Raw genomic sequence first — 19,212 nt, forward strand, 5'->3', positions numbered from 1 at the left:
GGAGACTTGGTGATCATGCACTGCTCATGATCGGCAAGTTTGCTAGGTCTGGTGACTTGCATGCCATCATGGCGACATCGAGTCACCATGGCAGCAATCTCCAATCCAAAGGCAGAGGGGCTGTCAGCCCTGTGCCGGCTCCCGGAATGCTGCGATCTTGTTGGATCCATGTATTTTGGGGGTTAAAGTGCCAGGTGTCAGCTGTGAGAATCAGCTGACACCCGGCAGCGATCGCACGCGCACCCCCCGTATGTGTGGCCGATTGCTCAGATGTAATATTCTGTCCGTTGTCAAATTGGCCCGGGTCACATGGATGGAATATTAGTAATATAGTGTTGAGCATTCCGATACTGCAAGTATCGGGTATCGGCCGATACTTGCTGTATCGGAATTTCCGATACCGAGATCCGATACTTTTGTGGTATCGTGTATCGGGTATTACAACAACATTAATGTAATAATGTGTAAAAAAGAGAATTAAAATAAAAAATATCGCTATACTCACCTGTCCGACGCAGCCGGGACCTCAGCGAGGGAACCGGCAGCGTTGTTTGTTTAAATTTCGCGCTTTTACTTGGTTACGTGAAGTCCCGGCTTGTGATTGGTCAGGGCGGCCATGTTGCCGGGACGCGGACCAATCACAGCAAGCCGTGACGAAATTACGTCACGGCTTGCTGTGATTGGTCCGCGTCCCGGCAACATGGCCGCCATTAACCAATCACAAGCCGTGACGTCACGGGAGGCTGGACATGCGCGTATTTTGAAAAGCGCGCGTGTCCAGCCTCCAGTGACGTCCCGGCAACATGGCCGCCATTAACCAATCACAAGCCGGGACGTCACGGGAGGCTGGACATGCGCGTATTTTGAAAAGCGCGCGTGTCCAGCCTCCAGTGACGTCCCGGCAACATGGCCGCCATTAACCAATCACAAGCCGGGACGTCACGGGAGGCTGGACATGCGCGTATTTTGAAAAGCGCGCGTGTCCAGCCTCCAGTGACGTCCCGGCAACATGGCCGCCATTAACCAATCACAAGCCGGGCCGTCACGGGAGGCTGGACATGCGCGTATTTTGAAAAGCGCGCGTGTCCAGCCTCCAGTGACGTCCCGGCAACATGGCCGCCATTAACCAATCACAAGCCGGGACGTCACTGGAGGCTGGACACGCGTGCTTTTCAAAATACGCGCATGTCCAGCCTCCCGTGACGTCACGGCTTGTGATTGGTTAATGGCGGCCATGTTGCCGGGACACGGACCAATCACAGCAAGCCGTGACGTAATTTCGTCACGGCTTGCTGTGATTGGTCCGCGTCCCGGCAACATGGCCGCCCTGACCAATCACAAGCCGGGACTTCACGTAACCAAGTAAAAGCGCGAATTTTAAACAAACAACGCTGCCGGTTCCCTCGCTGAGGTCCCGGCTGCGTCGGACAGGTGAGTATAGCGATATTTTTTATTTTAATTCTTTATTTTACACATTAATATGGTTCCCAGGGCCTGAAGGAGAGTTTCCTCTCCTTCAGACCCTGGGAACCATCAGGAATACCGTCCGATACTTGAGTCCCATTGACTTGTATTGGTATCGGGTATCGGTATCGGATTGGATCCGATACTTTGCCGGTATCGGCCGATACTTTCCGATACCGATACTTTCAAGTATCGGACGGTATCACTCAACACTAAATATTACGTCTGATGTCAGAAAGGGGTTAAAATACGTTTGTTTTGAACTTTCCTGGATCACTGCCTGTCGCAATGCACCAAACCCGCTGCACTACAATAGACACAATCATGCTGCTCATCCTATGGGCAAGTCTCTAAGAGGGCCCCTGTGCACCACAAGGAGAATCCCCATTATATAGTAGTTGGGGGTCCTGTCCCTGCAACAAGGGTGCCAAACCTTTCTTCTGTGCCTTCTCCAAATTCCTCTACTTTCACCCTAGTACCTGGATGTTTCATTCAATTACTGCAAGAAGAGATCTGAAAAGCCAGTGGGTTAACACAGATACTATATGAGAACTTTCTAGGATGCAGTGACTATCCCTTTAAGTGAGAATATTGGAAAGCCCTGCAGAAATAATCCGATTTTTTTTTTTTTTTTTTTTTAATGCTGAAACTTCATATCCCGTATCCTGTCCCCATCTCCAGGAAGTGTGCGGGTGCTATAAGGATTCGCCAAGCGTATTAATTACCGCATTAATCAAAGCTTCTGGAAAAGTCCTGTTTAATTAAGATTACAGAAGTAGCAGCTTAGTGATAACGATGCAGGCTTCATGGTCTACATTTAATCTTAGTCACAACCAGAGGAGAAATTGGGCTACTTTATAGGCTTCAGATGCAGAAGGTTACAGCATAAAGTAGAGGTCATTCACCCAAAATGCTTCCATGCCCACTCCTGTGTTTTCTGAAATTCATATAGGCCCCGATTTTTCAAGTCTAGCATTTTGTTCTCCTGTGGCCTTGATGAAGTGTGTGATGGCGTAAGATGCGCCCTTTAATGAATTTGATGCATCCTTCTGAAACAATACACCAGCGCAAGACATGCATGCCAGCTAGGGACAGGCATACATCCGTGTCCTAATCTATCTTCCATATTCTGTGTAACTTTTGTGGTGTAAATTAGGAGGACATTTGTCAGACTCACTGAGCCATGCACCCTTCACGTTGGGCTTGGACCACTATTCAAAAAGATTGTGCTCAACACATCAGAAATAGAAGAAAGTCAACATTTTTGTGCAAAAAATTTGCAACAATTATGTCAGAAAACTGTTGTAAACTGCTTGAGAAATGGTCCCCCTAGATTGTAAAGGGGTTGTCCAGGACTGATATACAGTCACAGCCAAAACTAATGGAACTGTTAAAATTGTTCCAGAAAATTAAGTATTTCTCTCAGAATATTATTCCAATAACACATTTTGTTATACACATGTGTATTTCCCTTGTCTTTTGGAACAAACACAGAAAAAAAAGTCAAATAGGACGTCATTTCACAGAAAACCCCCAAAATGGGCCTGACAAAATTATTGGCACCTTTCAAAAATTGTGGATAAACAACTTTGTTTCAGGCCGGCGTCACACTAGGCGTATGAAACTACGGTCCGTTTTTCACGGCCGTAATACGCAGTAATTGTCCCAAAACACTGTTCCGTGATGCGCCCTCTGCTGGATGAACTCATATGAACTCGAGCGTGAGAAAATATTCTGAAAAGTTCCCAGGCTCGAGTTCATATGAGTTCATCCAGCAGAGGGCGCATCACCGCGACTCGAGGTAACTACAGGACATTCCCCTGCATTCCATTCATTCACCAAGTTTTACAGTCAGGAGCACAGCTGCATTAGCAGAGCTCCTAGGTGTAAAATGATTTAACCCCTTCAGATGGATTTACAGCGTGGGACAAGACTGAAAAACGGAAGGTATGGAATATTGTTGTTTGTTTTTTTATAACTTTATTTCAGGTGACAAGGGTCTTCAGGTGGATTAAGAGTATAATAAAATATTAAAACACCATGTGTCTTTATTTCATTAAAATACTTTTTAATAATGTGTGTGTGTTTTATTAACCATTTCGTACTACTGGATTAAAAATGGATAGGTGTCAGAATTGACGCCTCTCCATTATTAACCTGGCTTAATGTCACCTTACAATAGGGAGTGGGAAGAGAGAGGCTAAGTGCCAGAATAGGCGCATCTTACAGATGTGCCTTTTCTGGGGTGGCTGGGGGCAGATGTTTTTAGCCAGGGGGGTCCTATAACCATGGACCCTCTCTAGGCTATTAATATCTGCCCTCAGTCACTGGCTTTCCCACTATGGCGGAGAAAATTACGCAGGAGCCCACGCCAATTTTTTTCCAGGATTTAACCCTTTAATTTAATAGCTAGAGCCCCGAAATTTTACACAGAGACACTTCTTACATTAGTAAAGAGGAATATGTAATAAAAGAAGGGATATGAGATGGTTTACTGTATGTAAACCATGTCTCATATCCTGTCGGGTTTGTGAAGGAGATAGGAAAAGCCAGCAATTGAATTACCGGCTTTTCGGCTATCTAGCGCTGAATTAAATATATATATATATATATATATATATATATATATATATATATATATATATATATATATATATATATACACACATACTGTATATACACTCACCGGCCACTTTATTAGGTACACCATGCTAGTAACGGGTTGGACCCCCTTTTGCCTTCAGAACTGCCTCAATTCTTCGTGGCATAGATTCAACAATGTGCTGGAAGCATTCCTCAGAGATTGTGGTCCATATTGACATGATGGCATCACACAGTTGCCGCAGATTTGTCGGCTGCACATCCCAAAGATGCTCCATACAAGGCAGGATGGATCCATGCTTTCATGTTGTTTACGCCAAATTCTGACCCTACCATCCGAATGTCGCAGCAGAAATCGAGACTCATCAGACCAAGCAACGTTTTTCCAATCTTCTACTGTCCAATTTCGATGAGCTTGTACAAATTGTAGCCTCAGTTTCCTGTTCTTAGCTGAAAGGAGTGGTACCCGGTGTGGTCTTCTGCTGCTGTAGCCCATCTGCCTCAAAGTTCGACGCACTGTGCGTTCAGAGATGCTCTTAGGCCTACCTTGGTTGTAACGGGTGGCGATTTGAGTCACTGTTGCCTTTCTTTCAGCTCGAACCAGTCTGCCCATTCTCCTCTGACCTCTGGCATCAACAAGGCATTTCCGCCCACAGAACTGCCGCTCACTGGATTTTTTTTCTTTTTCGGACCATTCTCTGTAAACCCTAGAGATGGTTGTGCGTGAAAATCCCAGTAGATCAGCAGTTTCTGAAATACTCAGACCAGCCCTTCTGGCACCAACAACCATGCCACGTTCAAAGGCACTCAAATCACCTTTCTTCCCCATACTGATGCTCGGTTTGAACTGCAGGAGATTGTCTTGACCATGTCTACATGCCTAAATGCACTGAGTTGCCGCCATGTGATTGGCTGATTAGAAATTAAGTGTTAACAAGAAGTTGGACAGGTGTACCTAATAAAGTGGCCGGTGAGTGTATATACACATACACACACACACACACACTAAATGGTGGCCAGATTCTAACGCATCGGGTATTCTAGAATATGTATGTAGTTTATTTATGAAGCTTTCAGAATAATGCAATGAATACACAGGATTCGGACGGACTGCGCCTGTCACTGATTGTTCACGGCCGGCCACGTAGTATATAGCACAGCTATGCAGTATATAGCACAGCCCACGCAGTATATAACACAGCCCACGTAGTATATAGCACAGCCCACACAGTATATAACACAGGCCACGTAGGGGAGGGCGGGAGACAGCGTGAATCCCCTCTGCACATTACTGGGTATGTTTACTTGATTATGATATCTGTGCACACTTTGCTGAATTATTATTCATGAAATCGCATACCTGTACTTATTGAATATCTAGGGATTGTCATGCTGTTTATCGCCTTTTATATGCGGCATTGTCTGTCACTTTTTAGCCATGTTGTTTGTCAGTTGACCTTTTTTTAATTAATACATTTATTGTTTGCAATATATTTACAATTTGCTTTGGACTTTTTTCACTGAATTGTTTTTGTGGTGTTTCTTATATAACACAGCCACATAGTATATAACACAGTCACGTAGTATATTGCACAGCCACGTAGGATATAGCACAAGCCACGTAGTATATAGCACAGCAAGGTAGCATATAACACAGCCCACGCAGTATATAACACAGCCCACGTAGTATATAGCAATGTGGGCACCATATTCCTGTTAAAAAAGGAATTAAAATAAAAATTAGTTATATACTCACCTTCCGGCGGCCCCCGGATCCAGCCCAGGCCTTTAGCGATGCTCGTCGAGACGCTCCGTTCCCAGTAATGCCTTGCGGCAATAACACTTGATGATGTAGCGGTCTCGCGAGACCGCTACGTCATCATGGGTCGTTGCCGCAATGCATTCTTGGGACCGGAGCGTCGCGAGGAGGCGGCAAGGCTGGCGCGGACGACAGAAGGTGAGAATATAATGATTTTTTTTTCTTCTCCAAAAAGGCTGCGGAGACCCTTCCGCCTCACCGCCTCTATGATTGTCCTATTGATCTCTTGCCTGGAGCAGAACCTCCTCGGGGACGGGTCTATACCCTCTCTCTCCCGGAAACGGAGGCTATGTCCCAATACATCCAGGAGAATTTGGCAAGAGGGTTCATTAGGAAGTCAGTGTCACCTGCTGGGGCGTGGTTTTCCTTCGTGCAGAAGAAGAATGGAGAATTACGCCCATGCATAGATTACAGGGGTCTTAACGCCATCACCGATAAGAACAAGTACCTGTTGCCTCTGACCTCAGAGCTCTTTTATAGGCTACGGGGAGCAAGGGTATTTACCAAATTAGATCTGCGGGGTGCTTCTAACCTGATTCGCATCTGTGAGGGGGACGAATGGAAGACGGCATTTAATACCAGGGATGGGCACTATGAGTATCTGGTGCTGCCCTTCGGCTCTGTAATGCCCCAGCCGTTTTCCAAGACTTTGTTAACGATATCTTCCGGGATATGCTCTCTACCTCGGTCGTAGTCTATTTGGATGATATTCTCATCTTCTCTCCAGATATTGACTCCCACCGGAGAGTTGTTGGCAGAGGCTTCGACCTCTTATGGGCAAATTCCCTCTATGCAAAGTTGGAGAAGTGTATGTTTGAGCAGGGGTCTTTACCTTTCCTGGGCTATATCATCTCCGCCCAGGGATTGTCTATGGATCCTGCCAAACTACAGGCTGTGATGGACTGGCAAGAACCCCAATCTCTTAAAGCGGTGCAGTGCTTTATGGGGTTCATAAATTACTATCGTCAGTTCATTCCCCACTTCTCAACTTGGGTAGCTCCCTTGGTAGCCCTCACCAAGAAGGAAGCAAATCCCAAATTGTGGTCTAAGAGGTCTCCAAGGCTTTTTCTTCTATTAAGTCTCATTTTGCTAGTGCTCCCATCCTACATTGTCCCGATGTTGATAAGCCGTTTCTAATGGAGGTGGATGCCTCATCTGTTGGTGCAGGAGCAGTCCTCTTCCAAAAGGATGCTCAAGGTCGGAAGCATCCTTGCTTCTTGTTCTCCAAGACCTTCACACCAGCGGAGAGGAATTATTCCATCGGGGACAGGAAGATGCTAGCAATGAAGTTAGCCTTCTCGGAGTGGAGACATCTTTTGGAGGGGGCTCGCTTTCCCTTCCAAGTCTTCACGGACCACAAAAATTTGGTTTATTTATAAACAGCCCAGCGGCTAAATTCTCGTCAGGCCAGATGGTCCTTGTTCTTCTCCCGGTTCCACTTCACCCTCCATTATCTCGCTGGGGAGAAGAGCATTCATGCTGACGCCCTCTCTCGCTCCATTGTGTCTTCTGAGGAGGAGGAAGGGGAGCCTCGGCTTATTGTCCCTTCCGAGAGCCTGAGAACCGTAGCTCCGTTTTCGCTAGAGTCAGTGCCTCCGGGCAAGACCTTTGTACCTATTAATTTGCGACCAGAGGTTCTCTCTTGGGCTCATTCGTCCAATGTGGGTGGACATTTTGGGACAAAGAGGACATCTGAGCTGCTGGCGAGGACGTACTGGTGGCCGCATATGGTCCGTGACATCGGAGATTATATTCGGGCGTGTGTCTCCTGCGCCAAAAATAAGTCTCCTCGACAACGGCCAGCTGGGTTACATTATCCCTTGCCGGTGGCAGACAGGCCCTGGGAGATGGTCGGGATGGACTTTGTGGTGGGCTTGCCCAAGTCTCGTGGCTGTACCATCATTTGGGTTATCACCGATCATTTTTCTAAAATGGTGCACTTGGTGCCGCTTCCACGGCTACCTTCTGCACTGGCCTTGGCAGCGTTGTAAAATTGGCAAAATTGTCAGTGACCGGGGTCCCCACTTTGCTTCTCGGTTCTGGAGAGAGCTTTGTCGTCTTCTCAGCATTGAGCTGAATCTCTCGTCTGCATATCATCCCGAGACGAATGGGTTGGTAGAGAGGGCCAACCAGACCTTGGTCACATATCTGCGACATTTTGTCTCAGCCAGGCAGGATGACTGGGCATCCTTGCTATCGTGGGCGGAGTTTGCGCTGAACAACGCTGTAGCCGACTCCACTGGACAGACCCCATTCCTCCTTAACTATGGTCAGCATCTGCGGGTTCCTTTGCCTATGCCCGTGTCTTCCGCTGACTCCAGGGTGGCAGCATGGGCTGTGGAGGCACAGGACATTTGGGACCGCACTCAGGATGCCATTCGGGCCTCAAAGGAGAGAATGAGGTACTCCGCCGATGCACATCGGCACCCCGCTCCGACCTTTGCACCTGGCGACTTAGTGTGGCTCTCCGCCCGTAACATCAGGCTGCAAGTAGAGTCCACTAATTTTGAACCTCGCTACTTGGGCCCCTTCAAGGTCCTCGAATAGGTTAACCCTGTGGTCTACCGTCTGGCCCTTCCGCCACGCCTGGGTATCACCGACACCTTTCATGTGTCCCTCTTGAAACCCGTATACATGTCCCGGTTTTCCGAGTCATCTGCCGGGTAGGGTTGAGCGAAACTGATCGGTCAATTTCATAAGTCGCCGACTTTCGGCAAAGTCGGGTTTCGTGAAACCCGAGCCGATCCCAGCGTGGGATCGGCCATGCGATCGGCGATCTTCGCGCCAAAGTCGCATTACGTATGACGCTTTAACCTCCATTTTTTCAGCCAATGAAGGAGTGTGGGCAGCGTGACATAGGAGAGAGAGAGAGAAAAAAAAAATCCACACTGACTTGCATTGGGTTTCGTGTTTCGGTCGGCCACCCGACTTTTCACAATAATCGGCCGATTTCACACGATCCGACTTTCGAGAAAGTCGGGTTTCACGAAACCCGACTCGATCCTAAAAAAGCAAAAGTCGCTCAACCCTACTGCTGGGACATCGGGTTCATCTACGGACGGTTATGAGGTGAACGCTATTTTGGGGTGCAAGGTGGTACGTGGCAAAAAATTTTATTTGGTGGACTGGAAGGGTTATGGTCCTGAGAGCCTGCTGAGTATATTTAGGCGCCGCAGCTCATTGCTGCCTTCGAGCGTGGCGAGGTCCAAGGAGGGAGGGCCATGTTAGGGGTCGAGTTCCCGCCTCTGCACAGGGGAAATCTTGAGCCGTCTCCGCTGCGGTCTCCCATTCTTCTCCTGCCGCTCAGCGGAGGCGTCGGTCCCAGCATATTGCTCAGACTCTGTGCAGAGGGTTACTGCTGCCTTTCCAGCTTCTGCCATTGTGGCCAGTACTGGGCAGCGGCGAGCAGACGTTTTTGGGACTAAGTCCCACTTTTCCCCTTCTGAGCATGCCCAGGGTAAGATCTCTCATTGGAGATCAAGGGTCACATGCTTAGATACTGCAGCAAAACCCATTGATCCTCTAGGAAGGTCCTGAAGGTGCTCAAATGTCTGTGGCAGCCTCCCATTGGTCCTTCTGGGAAGGTCCTGTACTTGCTGCAGCTATAAAAGGTGCGCATGACCGCACGGCCATGCGCTAGTATCAATTCATGTGATGAGTTTTGCGCCAATGTGGTCACTCTTTTGTGTATTCAGGGACCCGGCTAAAATAAGCCACTAGAATACCGGCACCTCCGGTGAGGAGAGTATGTGTATGGTTTCAGGGCCCCGGCTGAAATAAGACACTAGAATACCGGCTCCTCCGGTGAGGAGATTGTATGTTTGTCTCTTTGACTGCGTGACCATAAGCTGCTATCTGCTCGGCAGTTACTGTGTACAACTATGAGCTAAACAGGACACAGTGCGTTTTCTATAGCGACTCTGTGAAGTAACAGAGTTCGCTTCTACCGCCATATTTTGCCACCATTTGCCAGCAGCAGGTTCTTTCCTGCACGGTGGACCCCGGGCTGCGAACGCACCAAATATCATCTATTTACTCGGTGCGTTACGCCAGCCCTAACAGCATGTTTGAAAAGCAATGTCTGACTTTCATTTGTTCATTTTCATAGATCTTTTATTATTACTTTTGTCATTCAAGTTATTTCTGTGACCATTGTGGGTTTCTCTGTCATTAAACGAGGGGTACCAATAATTTTGACCACGTGTGTATGTATGTGTCACTGACATCTATATGTCTATGTATTCTATCTATTCTAACCTGGCACACTGATATTACTGTACACGGCAGATTAATTGGCGGCTTTTCAAAGGAGGTTGTTGTGTAAAAATCGGACAGCACTCGCATGGCCCGAGTGCTGTGTGATTTTTTTTTTTCTCACACCCATTGACTTCTACACTGTGTTCCAAATTATTATGCAAATTGGATTTAGGTGTGATAAAGACTTAATTGTTTTGTTTTTCAAATTAACTCATGGATGGTATTGTGTCTCAGGGCTCAATGGATCACTGAAATCAATCTTAAACACATGTGATAATTAGTTTTCCCGGTGATTCTAATTAAAGGAAAACTACTTAAAAATGATGTTCCACATTATTAAGCAGGTCACAGTTTTCAAGTAACATGGGAAAGAAAAAGGATCTCTCTGCTGATGAAAAGCATCAAATAGTGCAATGCCTTGGTGAAGGGATGAAAACATTAGAAATTTCCCAAAAACTTAAGCGTGATCATCGTACTGTTAAGAGATTTGTGGCTGTATCTGAGCACAGATGTGTTTGTGCTGATAAAGGCATAATGAGGAAGATTTCTGCCAGGCAAGTTCATCGGATTAAGAGAGCAGCTGCTAAAAAGCCATTACAAAGCAGCAAACAGATATTTGAAGCTGCTGGTGCCTCTGGAGTCCCTCGAACCTCAAGGTGTAGGCTCCTACAAAGGCTTGCTGTGGTGCATAAACCTACTATTCGGCCACCCCTAAACAGTGTTCACAAGCAGAAATGGTTGCTTTGGGCCCACACATACATGAAGACTAATTTCCAAACATTCTTGTTTACTGATAAGTGTTGAGCAACCCCGGATGGTCAAGATAGATGGAGTAGTGGATGGTTGCTGGATGGCCAGCATGTCCCAACAAGGCTGCAACAACAGCAAGGAGGTGGAGTCATGTTTTGGGCCGGAATCATGGAGAAACAGCTGGTATGGCCCTTTAAGGTTCCTGAAGGTGTGAAAATTACCTCTGCAAAGTATATAGAGTTTCTGACTGACAACTTTCCTCCATGGTATAAAAAGCAGAAATGTGCCTTCAGGAGCAAAATCATCTTCATGCATGATAATGCACCATCTCATGCTGCAAAGAATACATCTGAGTCATTGGCTGCTATGGGCATAAAAGGAGATAAACTCATGGTGTGGCCACCATCTTCCCCTAACCACAACCCTATAGAGAACCTTTGGAGTATCATCAAGCAAAAGATCTATGAGGGTGGGAGGCAGTTCACATCAAAACAGCAGCTCTGGGAGACTATTCTGACTTCATGCAAAGAAATACAAAGCAGAAACTCTCCAAAAACTTACAAGTTCAATGGATGCAAGAATTGTGAAGGTGATATCAGAGAAGTGTCCTAAGTTAACATGTAACTTGGCCTGTTAGGATGTTTTGGAGTTAAATAGCTTTTTGTTCAGTGAATGTGACCTCCTAATGCTGCAAATTCCACAAATGAGCATTTTCAGTTCTTTAAAACATATCAAATGTTTAGAAATTCTACTGGGCTTATTAATTTGGAACAGTGCATTTTGAGTTTTTATTCATTTTGGAGATTATACTGTTATCATTGGGAGGTTTATTCAATAAAATTCAATGTATACTCTAACGGGTGATTACTTTTATTAGACTGACTGTCATTTGCACCAACCATTTAGGAAAATCAGAGAAAAATGTAATTTGCATAATTTGGAACATAGTGTATTGCAGGATGCGATCCGATTTCCGATTACAATCGCAGCACGCTGCAATTTTTTTCCAGTCCAATTGTGATCCGATCTGAGCTGGAAAACAAAATGCAGATGAACACACAATGATAGAATAACATTGGTCCAAATGCAATCCAAATGCATTCATCCGCTTTCATCCAAAGTGGGAATGAGCCTTAAGAATGGAGAAAAGAAAAAAGAGAAGAGAACTGTCTGAGGACTTAAGAACCAAATTTGTTGGGAGAAGTACCCAGAAATGGATGGAAACAAAGCACTGAAGAGTTCTGAAGTGGCAGCAATGCGTACGAATCTTAATCTCACTGAGAACCTGTGGAGAGATCTTAAAATTGCTGTTGAGAGAAGGCGCCTTCAAATATGAGTTTTCAAGAGAAGAGTGGCCCAAAATTCCATTTCAGAGGTGTAAGAAGCTTCTTGATGGTTTTAAGAAGTGATTGATCGCAGTTATTTATTCCAAAGAGAGGGCAACCAAATATTAAGTTGAGGGTCTTTTTGCCTGGCCCATTTTTGGAGTTTGTGTAAAATTATATCCAGTTTGCCTTTTTTCTATGTTTTTTTTTTGTGCTGTTCCAATTCCAATACATACAAAAGAAATAAACGTGTATAACAAAACATGTATACTTACAATAGTGTGCTTGGAAAATACTTCATTTTCTGGAACAATTTAAAAGGGTGACAACACTTTCGGCCAAGACAGTATTGATAAGCTATCAGTAGCACCTGAGTCTCTGCCTGCAGTCCTTCTCTGCCTGCAGACACCAGCGTACTCACAGCCACTTCTGCTGCCCGGGAGTGCGTGCACCGCAAGCAAGTCTCCAGGCACTGTGCTTAGGGCGTGCACACATTTCCTCTTTCGTAAAGGGGCCCCGTGTATTCCTCTAAAGCATCCTCAGCCAATAGGTGGAGGAAGCTTACTATTTAAAACACCTCCTCAAACATGGAGGTGCCTGTGCAATGTTGTGAGTTTGTTCCTAACACTCTTGTCAGTTCTCAGGTCCCAGTGCTTGTATCTGAGCCTGCTGCACCCGCTAGTGCTGACCTCAACGGCAGACGAGCCTGCTGCACCTGCCATTGCTCACCTCAATGGCAGCCGGTACAGTTGCACCTGCCAGTGCTCATCTCTCCATCAACCTGCCAGAGCTCATCTCTCCATCAGCCTGTCCTGCTCCTGCAGTTCCTGTCATCTTCTCTGCCTGCAACTGTTGGACTTTCCTTCGGTCCCCACCCCCCTCAGCTACCTGTTCCTAGGGGTTAGCTGCCATCTACCCAAGGTCAATCCTGGAGTAGCACCTGGACCACCTCCCCTGTCTCTCCTCGGATCTCAGTGTCGTTAGCCGCTGCGTATCCGTGGACAGATTGGGTGAAGCTCCTAGTAACAGCCCTCCAGGTCTTCGGCAAAGTGGTTCCACCACTCTGCCCGTTACACCATCATTAGGATAGATCATCAATATCAGATAAGTGGAGGTCTGACACACGAGCAGCTGTTTGCAGTTCCTGCTGCCAGGGTGCGGAGTTGTAAAAGGACTGCTTCATACATTGTGTAGGGCCCATTCTCAGGCACCGGAGCACAGCTCCCATTCAAGTCAATAAGAGTTGAGCTACACTTCCCCAGAATCCTTACACTATGTACAGAGCTGTGCTGTTACGGCTCTATCCGGTGGCCACAGCGGTAGCTGCATACAAATGATCAGTGGAGGTCCCGGTCATCGGACCCCCACTGATCTGACATTGATGACGTACACATAGATTAATGTTCTTCAAGATAAGTCCTGGACCTGTTTAATTAAAGGCTCAGAACATGTCGGGCCTCCTCTGTCTCAAGTATAGGCTGTCACTTTCACTATTTCCGTCAGTCAAATTGAACAATAGTACATGTTCAAGACCCCTACTCTCAAGACCAGTGGGGGCCTAGCGATCACTGTGGATTGGATGATTTCTTGATGTTGGTAAGATTATCTCCGTAAGTAAACAGGAGACGATGATTGTGGGTGATCAGGAGTAGCTGAATTTAGACAGAGGTTCAGATTCAGGATTAAAACTCGTCACTTCTTGGTGGATGAAAAAAAATCACTTTAAAATCCTTATGCAAAACATAGTATGAGGAGGGAATTTACTGGCAAAGCTCAGTTAGCAGCCTCCCTGCTGTTCAGAATTATGCAGGAGGAAATGACTAATTAGTCACAGAGCAGAAAACATGACAGGCAGCGAACAAGCGCAAGGCAAAGGAAAAAAAAAAAACAACAAGATTATGAGAAATTTGTAAAGACGGCCTTGTATACTATACACGACGGTGATCAGCCATTATCATCACTGTCCACACTTTCACTAATATCTTGCCTCATAGCTCCACAGTCTCTAAAGAAGGTTTAAAGTTCAATCATACTTTTTGTGCATTGTTCTGAAGGCCCCGAATGGGGTTTACAATCTTCAGAAAACCCATCTCCTGGCTGCAGTTTGTTTAAAAAAAAACAAAAACAAAATAAATGGTTCTTTACTCCCTCTTCTCAAGTACAGCACCAAGTCTCCAGCACTGCTGATGGGGTCTGTTGTCATCTGCAAAGCCGACATCACGTTACAGCACTGCAGCCAATCAGTGTGCTTAGCGGCTCGTGGCTTCTACATTGGCAGAACTGCTGAGCTCAGTGACAGTGGATGCAGCACTGTTAATGAGACGTCAGTGCTTCAGAGACACTGGGCAGTGGCAAAGACTCAGCGCTGGACCCAGGTTAAGAGAAAGTCACAGTTTTCTTTTCAACAAACTGCAAGAAAATAGGTAGAAAATAAAATAAGGATATGACTTTTAAAAAATAAATAAAATGTTTTAATATTGCATTTCAGGTGCATCTCTACAAGTAACTGCGCGGCTATACGAGACGATTCCACCAACAGACAAGGATACCTGTAGTTTTATAAATTGCATTTAATTAACATTTTAATCCTATTTCCATCGAATCTTCTTCAGCGCTCTCTGTAATGTGACTTGTCCCATAAGGAACGTGATCGTAAAATTCCTCTTGTACCATTCTCTGAAAAAAACAGAAGGGTTCATGGAGTATTATAAATTCCAGGCCTGCAGTATACTTTCTTATAATACCGTGAAAAATACAAGCAAGATACATGACCCAAAAGAAAATATATATAAAAGTTTATTAAGTACAATTAAAAACGAGCAAGGGGAAAATGCCACAGTAAGATTAAAAAACATACATATGGTCACAGGACAATTTGTACCCAGTAAATAAATGGACAGTGCCCCTATAGCATAACATGTAAGCAGAAAAATATAGAACAATGAATTCACTATATCCTTAAGTAAAATCATTCACTGGAGGTAGATAGGCATGATGGGTGTATATAGTGTGCAAAAAAGTGCAGAAAAAAAAGATAAAAAGGGAATATGCATAGATATAGATTTGACATATTTATATAATAAAATATATAAAGCACGTAGCATATAGAAGATAGCTGATTAAGACGCACAATAAGGTGTATCATGGGAACAACCAGGTATAATTATGCACCAAGCAAAGCTGACATATACATAGGAGACATAATTCTATGCCTTGATATGTATGTTAACAGTGACAAATTACCGTATATACTCGAGTATAAGCCGACCCGAGTATAAGCCAAGACCCCTAATTTTGCTACAAAAAAACTGGGAAAACTTAATGACTCGAGTATAAGCCTAGGGTGGAAATTGCAGCAGCTACCGGTAAATGTAAAAAATAAAAATAGATACCAATAAAAGTAAAATTAATTGAGACATCAGTAGGTTAAGTGTTTTTGAATATCCATATTGAATCAGGAGCCTCATATAATGCTCCATACAGTTCATGATGGGCCCCATAAGATGCTCCATATTAAAATATGCCCTATATAATGCTGCACAAATGTTGATTAGGACCCCATAGGATCCTCCATACAGACATTTGCCCCATGCAATGCTGCACAAATGCTGATTATGACACCATAGGATCCTCCATACAGACATTTGCCCCATACAATGCTGCACAAATGCTGATTATGGCCCCATAAGATGCTCCATACAGACATTTGCCTCGTATAATGCTCCACAAATGCTGATTATGGCCCCATAAGATGCTCCATACAGACATTTGCCTCGTATAATGCTCCACAAATGCTGATTATGGTCCCATAAGATGCTCCATAGAGATATTTGCCCCATATAATGCTGCACAAATAGTGATTATGGCCCCATAAGATGCTCCATAGAAATATTTGCCCCATATAATGCTCCACAAATGCTGATTATGGCTCCATAAGATGCCCCATAGAGACATTTGCTTCATATGCTGTTGCTGTAATTTAAAAAATAAATAAATAAAAAAATCACATACTCGCCTCTCGTCGCCGCTGTGTCTTCCGCATCCTCTGCACTGAAGTTCAGGCAGAGGGCGGCGCGCACACTAATCGCGTCCTCTGACCTGAGCGTGGAGTGGGAGTGGAGTTGGGTCCATATTCTTACAGTAATGAGCGGTACCATGTGACCGCTCAACGCTGGAAGAATCTGCCGGCGCCCGGAGAACCAGGGACGTGCAGGGACCACGCCAGGAGCAGGTGAGTATGATTAGACAGCTGCCGCTCCAACTCCCCTGCCAACCCCTGGGAATGACTCGAGTATAAGCCAAGGGGGGCAATCTCAGCCTAAAAAAAAATGGGCTGAAATTATCGGCTTATACTAGAGTATATACGGTACCGTATATACTCGAGTATAACCCGACCCGAGTATAAGCCGAGGCAACTACTTTGGCCACAGAAAACTGGGTAAGCTTATTGACTCGAGTATAAGCCGGGTGTGCATGGTCTCCTCATCCCTGTTCTGCTATGCATGGCTCCCCCTTCCCTGTCCTGGTATGAATGCCTCCCCCGTTCCTTCCCTGTATGCATGCAGGCCTCCTTATCCCCAATCCTTGTGTGCATGTTTCCTATTGGAAAAAAAAAAAATAAACATCATACTCACCTACCTTCGCGCCATGGGAGCTGGCACTGCATCTCGTTCCGAACTCCAGCGTCTGCCTTCAGCTCTTCCTGTGCTCAGCGGTCACGTGATAGCGCTCATTAAGGTGATGAATATGCACTCCATGCCTACGGGAGGGGAGGCGTGTCCCTATTCATCACCTTAATGAGCGGTACCACGTGACCACTGAGCACAGGAAGAGCTGCAGGCAGACGCCAGCGGCTGGAACGAGATACAGTGCCAGCACAGAGGGTGCGCAGGTAGATGAGTATGATGTGTCCGCCAGCTCCTGGCACCCGCTGCTCCACCGGCTTTCTGTACGGTGACTCATGTAAAAGCCAAGGGGGGTGTTTTCAGCAGAAAAAAAAGTGTGCTGAAAAACTCAGCTCATACATGAGTATATACGGTATTTGTCAAAGGTACACAGCCGTACATAGACCCCAGAGTGAGACATACGCTTTGCCAAAAATTAAGAGCCCACCACATCAAAACCCTGTCATGGGCAGCCCAATCTCCAGACCAGAACCCTATTGAAAACCTCTGGAATGTAATCAAGAGGATGAGGGATAGTCACGAGCCATCAAACAAAGAAGAACTGCTTACATTTTTGCACCAGGAGCAGTGTGAAAGACTGGTGGAAAGCATGCCAAGACACATGAAAGCTGTGATTAAAAATCATGGTTATTCCACAAAATGTTGATTTCTGAACTCTTATTGAGTTTAAACTTTAGTACTGTTGTTTCTAAATGATTGTGAACTTGTTTTCTTTGCATTATGTGAGGTCTGAAAGAACTGGTTTTTTTTTGTAATTTTGACAATTTCTCCTTTTCAGAAACAACCCCCCAAAATGTATTGCTTGGAAATTTGGAGACATGTCAGTAGTTTAAAGAATGAAAAATTACATTTTACTCAAAAATAAACATATAAAGAGAAAAATCAGACAAACAGAACATTTTGCAGTGGTTTCTTAATTTTTGCCAGAGCTGTAAACCTCTCAATCAAGTAATGATAATGCACAGTATTAAGTGTAGACAACTTATAAACAAAGAGGACATACCGTAAGTACACAGTAAAATGTGATGATATGGCAAAAGTACAATACTTAACCATAGACCATAAGCTCAGAACCGACGCGCGTTTCGCCAGAGGCTTTCACAAGGGAAACAAAGGATATTTAAAATATAGCCGGACCAATAAGAATTTCACATCAGTGGCAGCTGTCCCATGCATGGGTGGAGACACCAGCGCATATCCTAGCCAGATAGCACGTCTCCAAAGGACGTCCTCAGGGTATAATATGATGTTGGGTCGGAAGTGCGGCGCGTTCCACATTGGAACGCAGATATAAATTAATCACCCGGAAATGAAGTGCGTTTCACAGCGGAACGCAAAGGCCCTATCAGAGAGCCGTGCCGTACCAAGTATCCAACTTGTGATCAGGGCTGTGGAGTCGTGGAGTCGGAGTCCATTTTGGTGGAGTCGGTGTCATGGAAATTGAGGAGTCGGAGGTTTGCCTTACCGAATCCACACCACTGCTTGTGATGCCCAAATACATGCACATATAAGGTGAACAAAATAGTTCTCCATCGGACTTCCTTCTGGGCTTCTTCCAATTTACCCTTTTCGCATCAATCGAGATTTTATCTACTGACATATATATATATATATATATATATACACATACCTACCTGTGTCATGCAGTTGTCACGTGCCTTAATATGTACTGTATATTATGTCTCATTCCTATATGTCAGCTTTGCTTGGTGCTTAGTCATATCTGGTTGTCCTCCTGATACACATTTCTTATTTGTGAGTCTTAAAATCAGCCATATTCTATATACTACACACTTTATATTTATTCCCCTATTCTACCTTTTGCTGCACTATATACTGCAGTTTTTTGCACACTATTTACACCCATTATGCATATCTAACTCCAATGAACAATTTTACTTAAAGGGGTTTTAACACAAAGTTAATTTTAAAGTTGATTTAACCCCTCAATCCCATATGACGTACTATCCCATCAAGGTGACCTGGGACTTAATTCCCAGTGACGGGATAGTACGTCATATGCGATCGGCCGCGGTCACGGGGGGAGGAGGGGGGGGGATTTTAGCGCGGCCGGGTGTCAGCTGACTATCGCAGCTGACATCCAGCACTATGTGCCAGGAGCAGTCACGGACCGCCCCCAGCACATTAACTCCCGCCACACTGCGATCAAACATGATCGCAGTGTTCCAGCAGTACAGGGAAGCATCGCGAAAGGAGGGGGCTCCCTGCGGGCTTCCCTGAGATGATCGGTACAAGGAAATGTGCTCACCTTGTACCGAGCGTCTCCTCCCTGCAGGCCCCGGATCCAAAA

At 45.4% G+C, this 19,212-nt stretch overlaps 1 protein-coding gene across 2 annotated transcripts in view; it reads right to left on the reverse strand.

The window, feature by feature from the left end:
• Positions 1 to 14,768: 14,768 nt before the first annotated feature.
• Positions 14,769 to 19,212, reverse strand: part of COA8 (cytochrome c oxidase assembly factor 8) — a 28,525-nt gene continuing 24,081 nt past the window's right edge. For both annotated transcript variants that reach the window (XM_077266862.1, XM_077266853.1), the window contains exon 5: positions 14,769 to 14,892. In XM_077266862.1, the coding sequence (XP_077122977.1) occupies positions 14,805 to 14,892 (88 nt within the window). In that variant the 3' untranslated portion in view covers positions 14,769 to 14,804. The remainder of the gene's footprint in view (positions 14,893 to 19,212) is intronic.

This window comes from Ranitomeya variabilis, chromosome 1 (genome assembly GCF_051348905.1).
Source record: "Ranitomeya variabilis isolate aRanVar5 chromosome 1, aRanVar5.hap1, whole genome shotgun sequence".
NCBI classification, from domain to species: Eukaryota; Metazoa; Chordata; class Amphibia; order Anura; family Dendrobatidae; genus Ranitomeya; species Ranitomeya variabilis.